General features: G+C 44.5%; 1 protein-coding gene across 2 annotated transcripts; it reads right to left on the bottom strand.

Moving 5' to 3' along the window:
• Window positions 1–3,577: 3,577 nt before the first annotated feature.
• LOC137015500 (von Willebrand factor A domain-containing protein 5A-like) lies at window positions 3,578–16,420 on the bottom strand. Of its 2 annotated transcripts, XM_067380502.1 has the most exons (6): window positions 15,923–16,069; window positions 13,209–13,274; window positions 5,967–6,106; window positions 5,758–5,881; window positions 5,009–5,671; window positions 3,578–4,867 (listed from the first exon to the last, which is right to left on the bottom strand). In XM_067380502.1, the coding sequence occupies exons 1-5, from the start codon at window positions 15,951–15,953 to the stop codon at window positions 5,592–5,594; spliced, it is 441 nt and encodes a 146-aa protein (XP_067236603.1). In that variant the 5' UTR covers window positions 15,954–16,069; the 3' UTR covers window positions 3,578–4,867; window positions 5,009–5,591. The 2 variants fall into 2 exon arrangements, with proteins under 2 accessions (XP_067236603.1, XP_067236602.1); XM_067380501.1 differs by lacking the exon at window positions 3,578–4,867 and adding an exon at window positions 16,350–16,420 and having other exon boundaries at window positions 5,606–5,881; window positions 15,923–15,973.
• Window positions 16,421–16,470: the final 50 nt, after the last annotated feature.

The raw sequence follows: 16,470 nt of genomic DNA, 5'->3' as shown, positions 1-16,470 counted from the left end.
GACTGTGGGTAATGTTACTTAACCAATCTGACGCAGTTGTTGAACTTTATTGCTATAAAACTGACGAGAAACACGGAGAAACGTCGACGCTGTCCTCTCCAGCAGCTTGAATGTTTTCCCGGTTGCCATGGCAACTCTAACGGCCACCTGCACTAACGTAAACATAACAATAAAAAAAGGTTTTGCGTCTTTCCAAAGTTAACTTTATACATTTTTATAAAAGCCATTTATTCGTTGTCACCTCGGAAAAATAAATTCTCCTCTCAGAAAAATTAACTTTACACTCTTATCAACATACTGTGGGCACGCGCGCACTACATTTGTGGAGGCGCGCGCTGTATGTCACGTCACTATATATAAAAACCAGTCAGTTCTGGGTAATCTTATAACGTTAGGAGAACGTACTGACGACGTTGTGAGATGGTAATCTGAAGGTAATGAAATTACTGGCATGCGACGTCGTAGTTACGTTGTCAGTTAGTAAGTCATGACATTACCAAAAAGTACGAATACATTACGTAACTGTTACGTCGTGTGTTACTCACTCACGCCAAAGAACTCCCCGCTCAAGCTCGCCGTCTCTGCAAGATTAACGATGGCAGTTTGCACGCACAGCTACTAGAAGATTTACATCTGTCAGACAGGTTGCGGACGTCATCAAGCTTAGTTCGAGTCTGCGCGTCAGAAAGGGAAGTGCTAAAAATCGCTAAAAATGGGCTTCACTTGTCTCAATTGAGTTCCAATGGGGTCGATGTGTCCATTTCTTTTACTGTCTATGACTGTTGCTCATTTGCAGACCTACTCCCGCACGACAAGAAAAAATGTTGTATATCCATCTACAATGAAATATTTTAGTTTTTTTTAGCCTTTATAATCAACAATACAGTTGGATATTCATAAAGTCACCCCATGAAAATTGATGTCATTTTAAGTATTTTAACTAACCAGCTAATATTCATTAAGAATATAGACAAACCATGTATTAATGTAATTGTCTATTGGCAATATGATTAATCTGTTCTATATTTATTTCTATTTATTAAAAATAACAACATGAATTATCAATTCAAATCTAGTATAAATAGTATAAATCAAGAAAATCAAAAATCCCTTTACTCTACACTTATTTATGTATCATGACACTCCTCCTGATTCATTATTACTTAATACAAAACTATATTTAATAATACAAAACAAAATAACTCCACATTCTCTCTCTGGGCCATCTAGTGCTTTCAGACAATGATGTGTGTCATTTCTGTGCATGGCTGCATAATGTAATGTCAAAATACATTATAATATGTCTGTAATTGTAAAAAGTAAATTAAAATAAATCATGATCGTTTTCTGAATCTAAAGTATGTTTTCATGGGTGTTAATCACTTCATTTTTGTAGGAATAAAAAACAACTATCACACAAGGGCTGAAGGTGAACGCAGCGAAACGTATTGGTATTGGATGATAAACCGAGCCGTCCCGTGTGCTCCCAATGCTCCAGTAACATTACATTATGTAAACTGCAATGCATTTATGACAAAGAACTGCACCGATGCAGATGTAATATCATAGCATTAGCAATCTATCAATAAATGCACGCACACACGACACACACCTTGTGCTCTCTGATGTTCGCTCTGCTCGGCGCCCCTGCAGATTGAAAAATGCGCTAAATCCAAGCAGACTCAGATAAGGGGAGGAGCCAAAACTTGACGCAGCTTGCCGCCGTTTCAAATTAGTTTTTTTAAAGGGGACTGAAGCGATCAAAAATTTATTAATCAAATATATTTTTTTAGGGGGGCTGGGCAGAAGTTTAGGGGGGCTGAAGCCCCCCTAAAAAAGGCCTAGTGACGCCCCTGCTGCAAATCCATGTTTCTCTGCTGGAGTCCAGCTGTTTCTGTGAATTGCAATCCATTTGCTTCTTTTTCTGTTGCTTTCTTTAGTTTTTAAATATATACCTCAGGGTTTGTGTCAAATCTATTTGTACAGTCAGCCGCAAAGCTCTTTCCCGTTTTGAATGTGTTTTGTGTGTTTTTCGCAACATTCACGCTGAAAACCAATGCTGCTGCTCAGTCTTTTGCCACTCAGCGTGCGTGACCGCAGTCCTAACGGTCGACGGTGACGTCACGTGCATACCCTCTATTATGAATGGGAGAAAGTGCAACGCGCAATATGGCGGAATAAGTCCCGCCTTCTAAATAAGAGCCAATCGCCGATTGGTAAAGTCATCGCGCCACTGCAGCGGCTGTTAGAAACTCTGGTTTCTATAGAAACAGTCATCCAAAATGAGGCACAAGAGACGCGCAGGCGCTGGTTGATCCAGCCTGAAAAATACAGTTTTTTTGTCATGATTCGAGCGTTTAGAAACAAAATTTATGAGACAGTTGTTGTCAGATTTCATTGGTGATTTCAAATATGAAATTTAATCGAAAGCTTGGCAAACAGCTTTAGAGAATTTGATATTTCCCCATTCAAAGAGATAGGAGCTGCACTTGGATGCCCGAGAGGCGTTTCAAAGATGGCCGCCGAGTGAAATGTGTTGTCTTAAAGGGACTTTGGTATTGTAGATAGTGTGCTACATTAAAAAAAAAAGGCAGTTTGGCTTATGAATATTAAGTGCAGAAGCGCCGTGACGCTCAAATTATTGAGCCAAGTTAAAATGCAGGAAAATAAAAGCGAGAAACTGTTAAAATGCACACTTTCTCTAAATGATGTGAAATGTAAACTTCAGGTTATTTATGCAGCTGAACCTTTATAGTACTCGTTGTTTTTGTTTGTTTGTTTGTTTTTTATTGTGTTCAGTTTGCATCTAGTAGCCTAAACACTTTTCTCAGAAATCTGTTCACTAAATTATTTCTTTTCTGTGTCTCACACAATTGGAGACTAAACAAAACAAAAAGGACAAAATTAACACCAAAATGCCTCATAAAGCAGTCTTAAGATTTGTGTGCTATATATCATCTTTTTGTGAGAAGGAAACTAAATTTAAGTTCTCCCATAATTTTGCTAAACTTACACATACACATTTGTGTGTATGTGACCATTACCATATTTAGCAATCCAAACAAGATTTGTTTCTTATGTGAAAGTATCCTCAATGATTACTGACCCATCCACCTGTATACAAACCAGCATCCAGAGCATTTGTTACTGGACACAATCATCGCTGTTATCATTTCACCACCTCTGAATGATATTTTTAAATGTTAGTCATTTATTTTTTGTAGTGTTCTTGTACTTTTTATATTATAAAAAGTACAAGAACACGTGTTTTATAAGCAGACCTGCAGAACAACATCACAAATACACCTGAAACAGTGCTTATGATATAAACAAAGAGTACAATTGAGTATATACCCTTAAAAAGAAGGAAAAAAGCTTAATATGTAATATAAACAGCAAGGACAAAGATTAAAGTCAAGTCACCTTTTATTTATATAGCGCTTTATACAACACAGATTGTTTCAAAGCAGCTTTACAGTGATAACAGCAAAATAACGATTAAATGATGCAACCAGAATTCAGTCTAATATGGTCATACTTCCTGAACTCTAGCTGCTGCGTTTTGGACCAGCTGGGGTTTGTTTATCAAGCGTGCAGGGGAACCACCCAGTAAAGCATTACCATAATCTAGCCTTGTGGTCATGAACTAACTTTTCTGCATTTGTCACTGAGAGCATATAATATGTTTTTAAGATGGAAAAATGTGGTAAGCATCCTGTAGGTGAGCCATACCTGGGTAATTTATCTGAGACCACAGTTCAACGTTCTCACGCTCACTTAGAGGAAATGACATTATACTGTGTGGGTTTGTGCTGCTGACCTATTTACAGTCGCTGTAAGGGGGGGAGGGGGAGATTAAATGAGAATTATATTGCAATTGTAATATTTACTTGCATAGGAAGACTGAAAGACAAGATTGTGTAAGATGGAGTGAAAAAACCTCTGGGTCTGAACAAAGTCCCTTTTGGTTTTGTGATTTATCTCAGTTAGGCGAATGATTTTAAAGGATTAGTAAACTTTTAAATACAAATTTCCTGATAATTTGCTCACCCCCATGTCATCCAAGATGTTCATGTCTTTCTTTCTTCAGTCGAAAAGAAATTAAAGTTTTTGATGAAAACATTCCAGGATTTCTAAGTGCTGAAGAAAGAAGGACATGAACATCTTGGATGACATGAGGGGAGTAAATGATCAGGAAAAGTTTATTTGAAAGTGAACTACTCCTTTAATCTGTTTTTTGAAGAATCATTAAAGTTCTTTCAGTGGGACTTTTTGTGGTTAATTTTAACTTCAGGGCATGACTTTTTTCCAAAGTGTAGTAGAACAAGACAACAACACTAGCCTAAATACATTTCAGATTCATCATTACATCATTTAATGCATTTATTAAAACCCCCAGTTATCTCCATCAAGGCTCAGAGGTTTCTGTCAGGTCCACCCTGTCCCAGAAGTTCCCGTCATTACCGCCTCACAGTCGGTTAATGATTCTCGGCCCAGAGGTTTATGTCTCTGTTTCTGCCTCCTCTATGCCAGCAAAGATTGCTGTCATTTCCTTCACCTCAGAGGTTCCTATAATGGTCTCACCTTGAACAAGCACCCAAGGCCATCTCATTCCCAGTTTCTGATCTAGCCCCCCTGGTTCCCATCATGGCTGCATGGTCCTAGAGGTTCTTGTCATGGATGTCTCAAAGGTTCAAATGCCAGAAGTCATCCACCAGAGCCTGATATGTCCTGGTCTCCAGGCTCCATTTAATGCCAGCTTGATCCCAGAGCTTCCTGTCATATCTCAGAGGTTCCTGCCACAGCTGGAGTTCCTTGTCCCTGGTGTCAGAGCTTCTGGGTGTCCATCCAGCCAGTAAAAGCAAATCTGAAATTTAAAAATGTTGCCTTTGAAATTAATGTTTACATTTTGTCATTTATCAGATGCTTTAACCCAAATCTAGAAGTGAAAATGCAGGTAAGTGTTTTAATAGAATCGATTTACAGGAAGTGCCTTTTGACTTTGTACCTCATTCTGAAGGAACCACCAGATGCTGCTCACTCACGGACCATTGAGGAATGGAGGGAACATGATAACAAAGTTGTATTCCTTTAAATCTGTTTATATAGTAAAACCTTTAATAGATGGCAAGACAAAGATGTAAAATATTTCACATTATTGATTAGTCCTGATTATGTCAACTACAGCTGTAGTCTATTTTAATTTTCTCTAAATGAAACATGTTGAAGTGAAAGGACATCATTTAATCATGGTAAGGTATTATATGGCTTCAGAAGATGTACAGACTATTTTATGGTGGTTTTTGAAAAAGAGTGACAGAGTATTTAAATATTTTTGTACTTTAATCGTAGTCTTTCATTATGTTGCTGCTCTTGTTCAACATTCATGTTTGTGTTTGAACATAATCATTTTTAGCACATGAACATGATTCTGTTGCTGTGTGAAAGTATCGTTCAACAGGACTCGTTCAACAGCGTTAGTAAATAAAAAAAAAACAAGAAAAGATTAATGATTAATCTGATTCAAATTATTTTCAATTTCAAAACAGCAAAAACATTATCATGAGAGATTTAAAGATTCCCAGATATCTTCAGATTCCCAGAGTCTCTTGGGTCACATGACATCCGAGCAGGACATTACCCACACACACACACTGAGACAGATCGCCCACTGAAACACACACACACTCAAATCATCAGTGTGTGTCACAGAACTGAAGATATCTGAATGAATGTGTTCTGGAATGGAGATCCCACCTTTCTGAGAGCCGATCCATGACGCTGCCTTCATGGCCACAAACTGCCACTCGACCTGCTGCTCTATTTTACAGCCGTATAACCAGATCAGAGCCAGGAGAGTGGCCCATACTGACCCATCCACCTGTGTACAAACCATCATCCACTGCATTTGTTACTGGACACTGGACACAATCATCGCTGTCTTATTATTTCATCACATCTCTCACCTGTGCTGGTTTCTGATTGGTCAGCTCATCCTCCGTCTTCCCAAACACATCAGCCAGTGTGGCGTCCAGCTCCCAGCAGCCTGACGCCTTCTGGAGAGAAACCAGCTGGAGTAACGGGTCCTTTGGGGGATCAGGAGCAGCTGAACACACATAGACATCGATTTAAGATGGTAAATTTGACTGAGAGAAGAACACTATCATACACACACACAAAAACAGGGTTGTCAATTGATTACTAATTTTAAGCAAATTAGTGTTGCAACAAATCACAAAACTAACAGTTCGGATTATATTACGATTTTTGAGTCACGGATCAGATCATTGTTTTGGTGGGGGGTGTAATTTGCTTTCCATTTATTACTTAAAGAACACTTTAAGTACTTGATTACCACAGCAAAAACGTCTCGGTTACAAAGGTAACCCTCTTTCCCTGAAGGAGGGAACGGAGACGTACGTCGGACAGACCGACGAATAGGAATCTCGCTAGAGAGGCCAATCTACTTCGAGTGTAACTAAACGAGCCAATGCACATTGGCATGCAATCATATGCATCAGCTGCTCGCCTCGCAGCGCGGGTATATAATGAGCAGCAGGTGCGTTGCATCTTCAGGTTTTCGCTGAGGAGCCCGAACCGGATAGGCAGCAGCATCAGCGGGGTACAGCGACTGTGGCGACGGGACGTACGTCTCCGTTCCCTCCTTCAGGGAACGAGGGTTACCTTTGTAACCGAGACGTTCCCATTCAGTCGGTCACGTTCGACGTACGTCGGACAGACCGACGAATAGGAATCCCTACCAAAGCGCCACAGGAGCTGCCCCCTTCCAGCGCTCTGTTGTAAGCCACCTGAACCCCCTTGCCTGAGGATGGTGGGACAGGGCTAACGCAGAGAGAGTCTATCACTGCTGTTCCCCAAAACCCATTCAGTGAGACTATTGGATAAGCCTGGGAAAGCGTACCCTTTCGCTGGAAAAGGAACGCTGCGGAAGCCACATCCTTCCCCGAAGGAGTTATGTGGAGAAGTACATATGGACTAACCCTGTAGGGCTGTGCTACATATGGAAGAGCTGGGGTGACTCCAACCCGATGAAGGGTAGGTTCTCCCAGAGGGAAAGACACGGGCTTCGTTTAGGAGCAACCGTGGAACCAACCATATGGGATCCCCGTAGGGTCACACATATGGAACCCAGCCTAAACCCGGTTCTCAAGGATACAACGGAGTATAGGCCTGGCGCCAGACGCTCCGCCACATCGGCTGCCGAAGGGATATCGGAGGACTCGACAGGGTCTGCCTTGTAGGGACTCTCTGGAGAAAAGAAGCGCATGTAGCGCAGCAAGCCGACACTAAGCCGGGGCCTCTCCGTGCCTCTGACCTGTGGCGAGAACACGGGAGGAGACCGGCTCGACACAAAGGCTATAGTATCTAGCGAACGTGTTAAGTGTCGCCCAGCCCGCAGCTCTACAAATGTCTGTCAGCGAGGCGCCACGAGCCAGCGCCCAGGAGGATGCGACACCTCTCGTGGAGTGAGCATGCAACCTGAGCGGGCAGGGCACGCCCTGAGCTTGGTAAGCCAGGGCGATGGCATCCACTATCCAGTGGGCCATCCTCTGCTTGGAGACAGCCTTTCCCTTCTGCTGGCCTCCATAACAGACAAAGAGCTGGTCTGAGGTCCTGAGGCTTTGGGTTCTGTCTATGTACAGTCGCAAAGCGCAAACTGGACAGAGTAAAGCCAGGGCTGGGTCTGCCTCCTCCGAGGGCAGCGCTTGCAGGCTCACCACCTGGTCCCTGAAGGGAGTGGTAGGAACCTTGGACACATAGCCAGGCCGGGGTCTTAGTACCATGTGGCTATCACCCGGCCCGAACTCCAGGCATGATTCGTCGACCGAAAATGACTGCAGGTCCCCTACCCTCTTGACGGAGGCCAATGCCACCAGCAGCAAAGTCTTCATAGACAGAATCTTTAAGTCTGCTGACAGCAAAGGCTCAAAGGGAGCAATCTGAAGTGCTCTCAGCACCAGAGTGAGGTCCCAAGAGGGTATGGAGGGGGGACGAGGAGGATTTAACCGTCTTGCCCCCCTAAGGAACCTGATGACCAGGTCGTGCTGACCAACAGATTTGCCATCTATGTGGTCATGGTAAGCGGATATAGCAGCAGTATGGACTTTGAGGGTGGAGGGGGACAGCCTATGCTCAAACCCTTGCTGCAAGAAGGAAAGCACGACTCTGATCGAGCATCTTCGGGGGTCTTTCTGGCGAGAAGAGCACCACTCGACGAACAGGTTCCACTTCGAGGCGTAAGCACATCTCGTAGACAGTGCACATGCCGAAGTGATGGTGTTAAGTACCTCAGGGGGTAAGTCACCTAGAACCTCCGCGTCCCGTCCAAGGGACCAGACATGGAGTTTCCAGAGGTCTGGACGCGGGTGCCAAAGAGTGCCCCGTCTCTGAGAAAGAAGGTCTTTCCTCAGAGGGATGGGCCAGGGAGGGGCTGTCGCGAGGAGTGAGGCTTCTGGGAACCAGGTCCGGTTGGGCCAGTAAGGCGCAACTAACAAGACCTGCTCCTCGTCCTCCCTGACTTTGCACAGGGTCTGTGCAAGTAGGCTCACTGGGGGAAACACATATTTGCGCAGGCCCTGGGGCCAGCTGTGAGCCAGTGCATCCGTCCCGAGTGTCCCCTCGGTCAGAGAGTAAAACAACTGGCAGTGGGAGGTTTCTGGTGAGGCAAACAGGTCTACCTGAGCCTCTCCGAATTCTCTCCAGATCAGCTGAACCACCTGGGGGTGGAGTCGCCACTCTCCTGGCAGCGCAGCTCGTGATAGCTCGTCGGCCACACGGTTGAGCACACCGGGAACATGAATGGCGCGAAGCGACCTCAGATGCTTCCGACTCCACAGGAGGAGATGGGGGGCGAGTTGCGACATGCGACGGGAGCGTAGACCACCTTGACGGTTGATGTACGCAACGGTCGCAGTGTTGTCCGTACGGACCAGTACATGCTTGCCCCGAAGCAGGCCTTTGAGGCGGCTCAGAGCAAGGTGTACTGCCAGCAACTCGAGGCAATTGATGTGCCAATGCAGATGGGGTCCCGTCCAAACCCCTGAGACTGCATGCCCGTTGTACGTGGCACCCCAGCCGGTGGCAGAAGCATCTGTGAAAACCACAGCATGCCGGGACACTTGTTCTAGGGGCACACCTGCCCGGAAAAACAAAGTGTCCGACCACGGACTGAAGGTGTGGCGGCACTCCTGAGTGACTGGCACCCGGAACGTGCCGCGCTGCCACGCCCATCTCGGAACTCGGCCGTGAAGCCAGTGCTGAAGCGGTGTCATATGAAGCAGACCGAGCGGTGTTACAGCCGCTGCAGCCACCATATGCCCCAGGAGCCTCTGAAAGAACTTCAGTGGGACCGCTGTCCTGCCGTTGAACGTATTCAGGCAGTTCAACACCGACCGAGCACGTTCCTCTGTGAGGCGTGCTATCTGTGCGACCGAATCCAACTCCATACCGAGAAAAGAGATCCTCTGCACTGGGGCGAGTTTGCTCTTTTCCCAGTTGACCCGAAGCCCCAACTGGCTGAGGTGACTGAGCACCAAGTCCCTGTGTTCGCACAACTGATCCCGAGACTGTGCTAGAATGAGCCAGTCGTCTAGATAGTTGAGAATGCGAACACCCTGTTCTCTCATGGGAACAAGGGCTCCCTCCATGACTTTCGTGAAGACGCGGGGAGACAGGGCCAGCCTGAAGGGTAGGACTCTGTACTGATATGCTCGACCTTCGACGCGAATCTCAGGAATGGCCTGTGTCGCGGAAGAATCGAAACATGGAAGTACGCGTCCTTCAGGTCGATCGCTGCAAACCAATCTCGGGGACGGATGCACTCGAAAATGCGTTTCTGCGTGAGCATTTTGAACGGTAGCTTGTAGAGGCTCCGATTCAAAACTCGCAGGTCCAAGATCGGTCGTAACCCGCCGCTTTTCTTGGGTACAATGAAGTAGGGGCTGTAGAACCGCGACCTCAAATCAGCTGGAGGGACCGGCTCTATTGCGTCCTTCGCCAGTAGGACTGCGATCTCCGCACGCAGGACAGGGGCATCGGCATCTTTCACTGTAGTGAAGAGGACGTCCCTGAACTTGGGGGGGATGCCAGGCGAACTGAATCGCAAGCCGAACCTGATGGTCCGAAGGAGCCAGCGAGACGGACTGGGGAGCGCTAACCAGGCTCGCAGAGACCGTACAAGCGGGACCAAAGGGACCACCGGTGTACCCGCAGCAGGGCAGCGAGGTGGAACACAGGGACGCGGCTCGGGGGGCTCTCTTTGTAAGGCGGCCCGAACCGGCGTCACAGTGTGCTAGGCAACACTTACCTGGCTCCACGGATGGACAGAGGGAGCAGTCGAGGCTTTGGCTGCCCGCTACTTGCTGCTGTCCGCTGGCGACAGAAGAGGGGGATGAGAGTGGTGAGGTTTTTCTCCTCCCACTGCTCTCCAAACCCTCTTCAGACCTGGAAATGGAGGAACTGCTCTTTTAAATTTGGGTACCGCTGCCTCTTGGGTCAGTGGCGGAACAGAAACAAACCTAATAAAAGGATTTACCACCCAGCCCTCCTCCAGGGGTGAAAGAGCAGCCCCACCCATCTCTGGGTCGCCCGTCTCAGGGGTGATTCTCACCAACCACTTAAACAACTGCAGAGACGGGAGGCGTCATCTCCCCGCAATGGACACAGCAGAGCCTGCTGGGCCAGAGTTTCCTGCAGGGGACGACACCCTTGGCGACGAGCAGACTGAGGGGCGGCCCAAGAGGAACTCAATGGTTTGTCATGGGAAGCTCCCCGATCCGCTACTAACTGAGGAGAACCGCTGGGCTCAGTCCTCGACAGTGTCACCGAAAAGGCCACCTCGTAAGATGGGAGCATTGAGAAAGCATTTAGCTTGACAACCTCTCACACCTCACAAGGTAAGCCAGGGGGCACTTCTGGACCACTGAGGTGGACATCGTCTGGCTGAGGGCCTGCACTGTGACTTTGATCACGGTTAGTCAACAAGCGCAGCTCAACCCCAGCACAGAACTACCCTCATGCAAAAAGAGTGCCTTGGCCTCACATGCAGGGTGGGTGTGGTCTGTGTACAGCCACCCCATCCAAGAGGGTAGTGAGAGAGGAAAAACTTATGCAGATTTTGGCACCTTTGGCATTCCATATTTATGGCACCAATATACCCCCATACTGCCAAGTTTTCCATGCACATCTGGAAGACCCAGGAAAGCATGGCTGTAAACTCCGAATCTGAGTCAGCATAAGCACACACCATTACAGTGGGCAGCGTCACCCTCATTTCCAGAGCATAACAGCACTCTCTCCGATGCTGCAATCGACGTCTGTCACTCAGCTGGAGCTCTGAATGAAGTGCTAGGTTCCCCTATGAGAAGGACCAGCAATCCAATCCAGAAACTGCACAGCTTGTAATGCGCTAGAGAGGGAGGGGCCCTAGGGGGTTGGTTCCCCAAAGGAACCCCTCAACCTCATGTCACCCAAGCCATATCAGCAAAGTAGACCTCTTCTGGTGCACCAGAGAGGGCGCTACAATGGAGATTACGCAAGGGAACCGCGCATCTAGAGCGCCGAGCGAGCGCTGGGTTGCCGTGACAACCCGCGCTGCAGCCCGGCAGCTCGACGGCACACGACACGCAGAGGAGCGAGAGGTTTGCTCTCGTTGATCTCCACGGTCTCCCAGAGTGTCGGGCAGACCCGCGGCTGTGCTTTTACACACAAGCGGCAGCTGGCCAACAACAGAGGGAACTCAAGCTTCCCGGAGAAAGAAGAGTCACGACCGGCGTGTCGACGTGATCATGTTCTCGTATGAAAACATGAACACCCACGAACATCATTTCAGCACGCGCCCAGACATGTGAAACGGTGATCGTGGCCGTCAGTGAGGACAGGAACGACCGCATCCAGAAACACAAGTAGGATGTCATCTTTAAAAAGACGCAAATCTACTTGTGTAAGCTCTTTCAGGGACTTTACTCTTTTAGAAGTGCTGAAGCACGCAGGGGAACGGCCACCGCAACACAGACAGGGATTGTGTGCAGCCTGTCGTGTGCTCTCTCTCGCTCTTTGAAGGCGCTCACTCTTACCAGCCGTAAAAACGGCTTTTCAGCGCTCAAAAGCGCACCGTACCGGCCGTGAGAACAGCCTTCTGACGCTGTCAAACAGCTATTTGCTCAAAAACGGCAAACGAAACAAAAACAGAAAAAGAGAGGACTTCGACCCCGCTGCTGTGCTGTTCGCCCGCACTCGGAAAAAAAGAGAAGTTCAACCAAAAAGCTTGACTCGTCTTCTAGCAGACACTCGCTTGCAGAGAACAGGAACAAACACCGTTCGGCTCCGAAGCGAAAAGCTGAAGATGCAACGCACCTGCTGCTCATTATATACCCGCGCTGCGAGGCGAGCAGCTGATGCATATGATTGCATGCCAATGTGCATTGGCTCGTTTAGTTACACTCGAAGTAGATTGGCCTCTCTAGCGAGATTCCTATTCGTCGGTCTGTCCGACGTACGTCGAACGTGACCGACTGAATGGGAACTACTAGCCTAACTAATAAAGTTCAAACATTATTAAAGACAAGTCAGTCAGTAAAATGAACAAATACAAGCATAGATAGATAAAATATAACAATGTTAACAAATAAAGTAAGGTCCAACAGTAGTATTCAGGTACAGAAAAGTAAATTAATGTAAATTAACACTATAGTGTTCACTGTATAAAATACAGATCTGCTAAAATATAGTCTCCTACACTGTTGATGTAGTGAATGCAGTGCAGCACTTCCATGTTCTACGTCATAACACCAGCTCAGTATTGACCGATGCTGTTGACGTGAGCAGCACGACGTATGCGTGTGATACTGATGCAGGAGCCATTTGTTTTGGTTTGTTTTGCCTTTTTTCTTCATTTTTAAATAAATTGAGTCTTTGACATCAATAAAGCCCTTATGCTTCTCTGCATCAGAGTCCTTTCCTCATCCCTCCACCACACCGGTTCATATATACAGAATATAAAAACAAATACAAACCCACTTACATAGACCAAAACAAACTTCTAAAAAATCTTAGAAGGAGAAGCATATTCTTCTACTCATCATTATTTTTGTAACTAATCTAAATTGATGCATTAAAAACAATCATTGCTTCAAACATTTCATACTTCACTCTTTCAGAAAAGTAATATTACATTGAGGTAAATTTACCTTGTACTGACATCGAACTGCATCCAAACAGTGATGAATTAAAGCTTCCAAAAGCAGACTGTGTGGCTAAAGAGAGAAAAAAAACAAAAGTCAGAACAGATTCAGATCTGGACAAACAGCCAAGAACAGACACATCCAAAAGAACTAACAAGAAAAGTTTTGGAATGTTTTTTCCATTGAACATTACTGCAGTGGATGTGTTAGCAGGATGTTTAGCAAACACCACACATACATTCACATGGGAACATGCAACAGAATGAAAATAACTATTACCACATCCTTCCTAAAACAGAAAAAAAAATCTTAATGAAGTCAGCACCTCAAATGTAGTAAACCGAAATTCATTAGAAATTCATGCAGTGAAGCAAACACATGATTTTCCTTAGAAACTGCATGATTTGTAAATTATGTGTGGCGGCCACATATAATATATTTTAAAGTCCCTGTAAAGTCAATTCTGAGAATTCTTTCTAGACACTTTATAAATGAAACACATTACAAAGACTGTGAATTGTGTAATGCTTAATTGTGAAGTTAGAGTTGTTATAATATACAATATGCTCGGTCTCCTTATTTAAATTTCCTAAAACGATGATATGAAGGATTCTAAAGTGATCGTTCTACAATGGATAGTTTTACAAACTTTCATCAGCTGGGATTCACAGATAATCCGCTGTTTTTGGTGAATATAACTGAACAGACCTTGGCCCCCCTCCCGCCTCGGCCTTCCTACCATCCCACCGATAACCGATGATATATGGGGCCGGACAGAGTCTCTCCCGTCCCGGCCTTCATCCTCCCGTCTCGCAGCACCGTCATTTGTCGACTCGACAACAGTCGGCAGTACGTGCCCACCAATGAGTGTAAGTTGCCGAGTTTGCTTATGTAATAATTAGTAGGTAGTCCACAGTAACTCTACTAAAATTTGCAACCCTCTAAATGATTATTTTTATATGCATCAGTATATGCATGTGGGTGTGGTTTCAGCGCAGACAGCGGACATGCCCCCAGCGTTTGAGAGCAGAGAGCGTTGCCTATTTTTTCGAGATTTTGATAACTTATTTCATTTACTTGCAGATTTTTTTAATCATTCAAATTTGGCTGAGTGGTTAATAACACATTTTTCTGTGGTGTGACAAACTCAGAACACATACTTTAAAATGACTTTACAGGGACTTTAAAGGAATATTTCACCCTGAAATGGGCGATTATCCCATAATTTACTCACACTCAAGCCATCCTAGGTGTTCAGGTGCTGGTCATATAATTAGAATATCATCAAAAAGTTTATTTATTTCACTAATTCCATTCCAAAAGTGAAACTTGTATATTATATTCATTCATTACACACACACTAATATATTTCAAAAGTTTATTTCTTTTTATTTTGATGATTATAACTGACAACTAAGGAAAATCTCAAATTCAGTATTTCAGAAAATTAGAATATTACTTAAGACCAATACAAAGAAAGGATTTTTAGAAATCTTGGCCAACTGAAAAGTATGAACATGAAAAGTATGAGCATGTACAGCACTCAATACTTAGTTGGGGCTCCTTTTGCCTGAATTACCGTAGCAATGCGGCGTGGCATAGAGTTGATCAGTCTGTGGCACTGCTCAGGTGTTATGAGAGCCCAGGTTGCTCTGATAGTGGCCTTCAGCTCTTCTGCATTGTTGAGTCGGGCATATCGCATCTTCCTCTTCACAATACCCCATAGATTTTCTGTCTGTTGTTCAAGAGTGGCTTGACACAAGTAATGCGACAGCTGAAACCCATGTCTTACATACGTCTGTGCGTAGTGGTTCTTGAAGCACTGATTAGCTGATTAGCTCTAATTAGCTGATTAGAGTGTGGCACCAGGTGTCTTCAATATTGAACCTTTTCACAATATTGTAATTTTCTGAGATACTGAATTTGGGATTTTCCTTAGTTGTCAGTTATAATCATCAAAATTAAAAGAAATAAACATTTGAAATATATCAGTCTGTGTGTAATAAATGAATATAATATACAAGTTTCACTTTTGAATGGAATTAGTGAAATAAATCAACTTTTTGATGATATTCTAATTATATGACCAGCATCTGTATAACTCAATTCTCTCGTGAAAGTGTTTATTTTAAATATGGATATTTTTCTCACAAAAACCCATCGCTTTGCTTCAAAAGGCATTTATTAACCCACCTGAGTCATATGGATTACTTTTATGATGGATGGATGTGCTTTTTGGAGCTTCAAAAAACTTGAGCACTATTCAGTGCCATTACAAAGCTGGGAATAGCCAATATAACTCCGACTGTGTTCGGCTAAAGAATAAAGTCATATACACCTAGGATGGCTTGGAGGTGAGCAAATTATGGGATAATTTTCATTTTTGGGTGAACTATTCCTTTAGTAGACAAGCTGTGTGCCATTTGAAAGTCATCCCTGAGCCATAATTGTCCCGCAGGCCGGACTTTGGGCAACCCTGTTTTATGCTGTATGTGTTTGATTCACTTTGTCAGAGGCGATTCATTCAAAATGCGTCTCAAGACCCCTACTTTCTGTTCCATTACAGTCAGTGTAGTGGTCTTTGAACACAAAAAAAGCACTTTCTATATGAATGGCTCCTACTCATTCTGAAATTTTGGTAAGTGTGGTTTGGTGAGGCTTGCACATGAACATTTAAATGTACCAATTTTGTAATAAAACATACATTGAGGTGCATTTACCTGGCGATGACATAAAGCTTCCAAAGGCCATTGGCTGAGCAGATTGTGCAGCTACAGAGAGAGAAAAACAAAGGTCAGAACAGATTCAGATCTGGAGAAACAGCCAAGAACTGACACATACAAAAGAACTAACAAACAAGACAAGCTTCTGCTGAACATTACTGCAGTGGATGTGTTAGCAGGATGTTTAGCAAACACCACACATACATTCACATGGGCACACACAACAGAATGAAAATAACTATTTACCACATCCTCCTTAAAACAGAAAAAAAGTACATTTCACCTTCATCTTAATGAGGTCAACACCTCAAATGTAGTAAACTGAAATTCATGTAGTCAAGCAAACACAGAAACACACACATCTATACAGACAAAATCAAAGCATGAGAGATTGAAAAAGAAGAATCTATATTATTTATCTTACCAGGTGAACCTCCCAAAGAAAACCCTAAAAAACAATTGTTGATAAATGCATGCAATTAATTTTAAAACGTATTGTATGATGGAGAAAATTATGTATTACTATTAATAAAAATAAAGCTGCA

The sequence above is a fragment of the Chanodichthys erythropterus genome, chromosome 24 (assembly GCF_024489055.1).
Source record: "Chanodichthys erythropterus isolate Z2021 chromosome 24, ASM2448905v1, whole genome shotgun sequence".
Classification (NCBI taxonomy): Eukaryota; Metazoa; Chordata; class Actinopteri; order Cypriniformes; family Xenocyprididae; genus Chanodichthys; species Chanodichthys erythropterus.
This window is presented reverse-complemented; position numbering and strand designations above follow the sequence as displayed.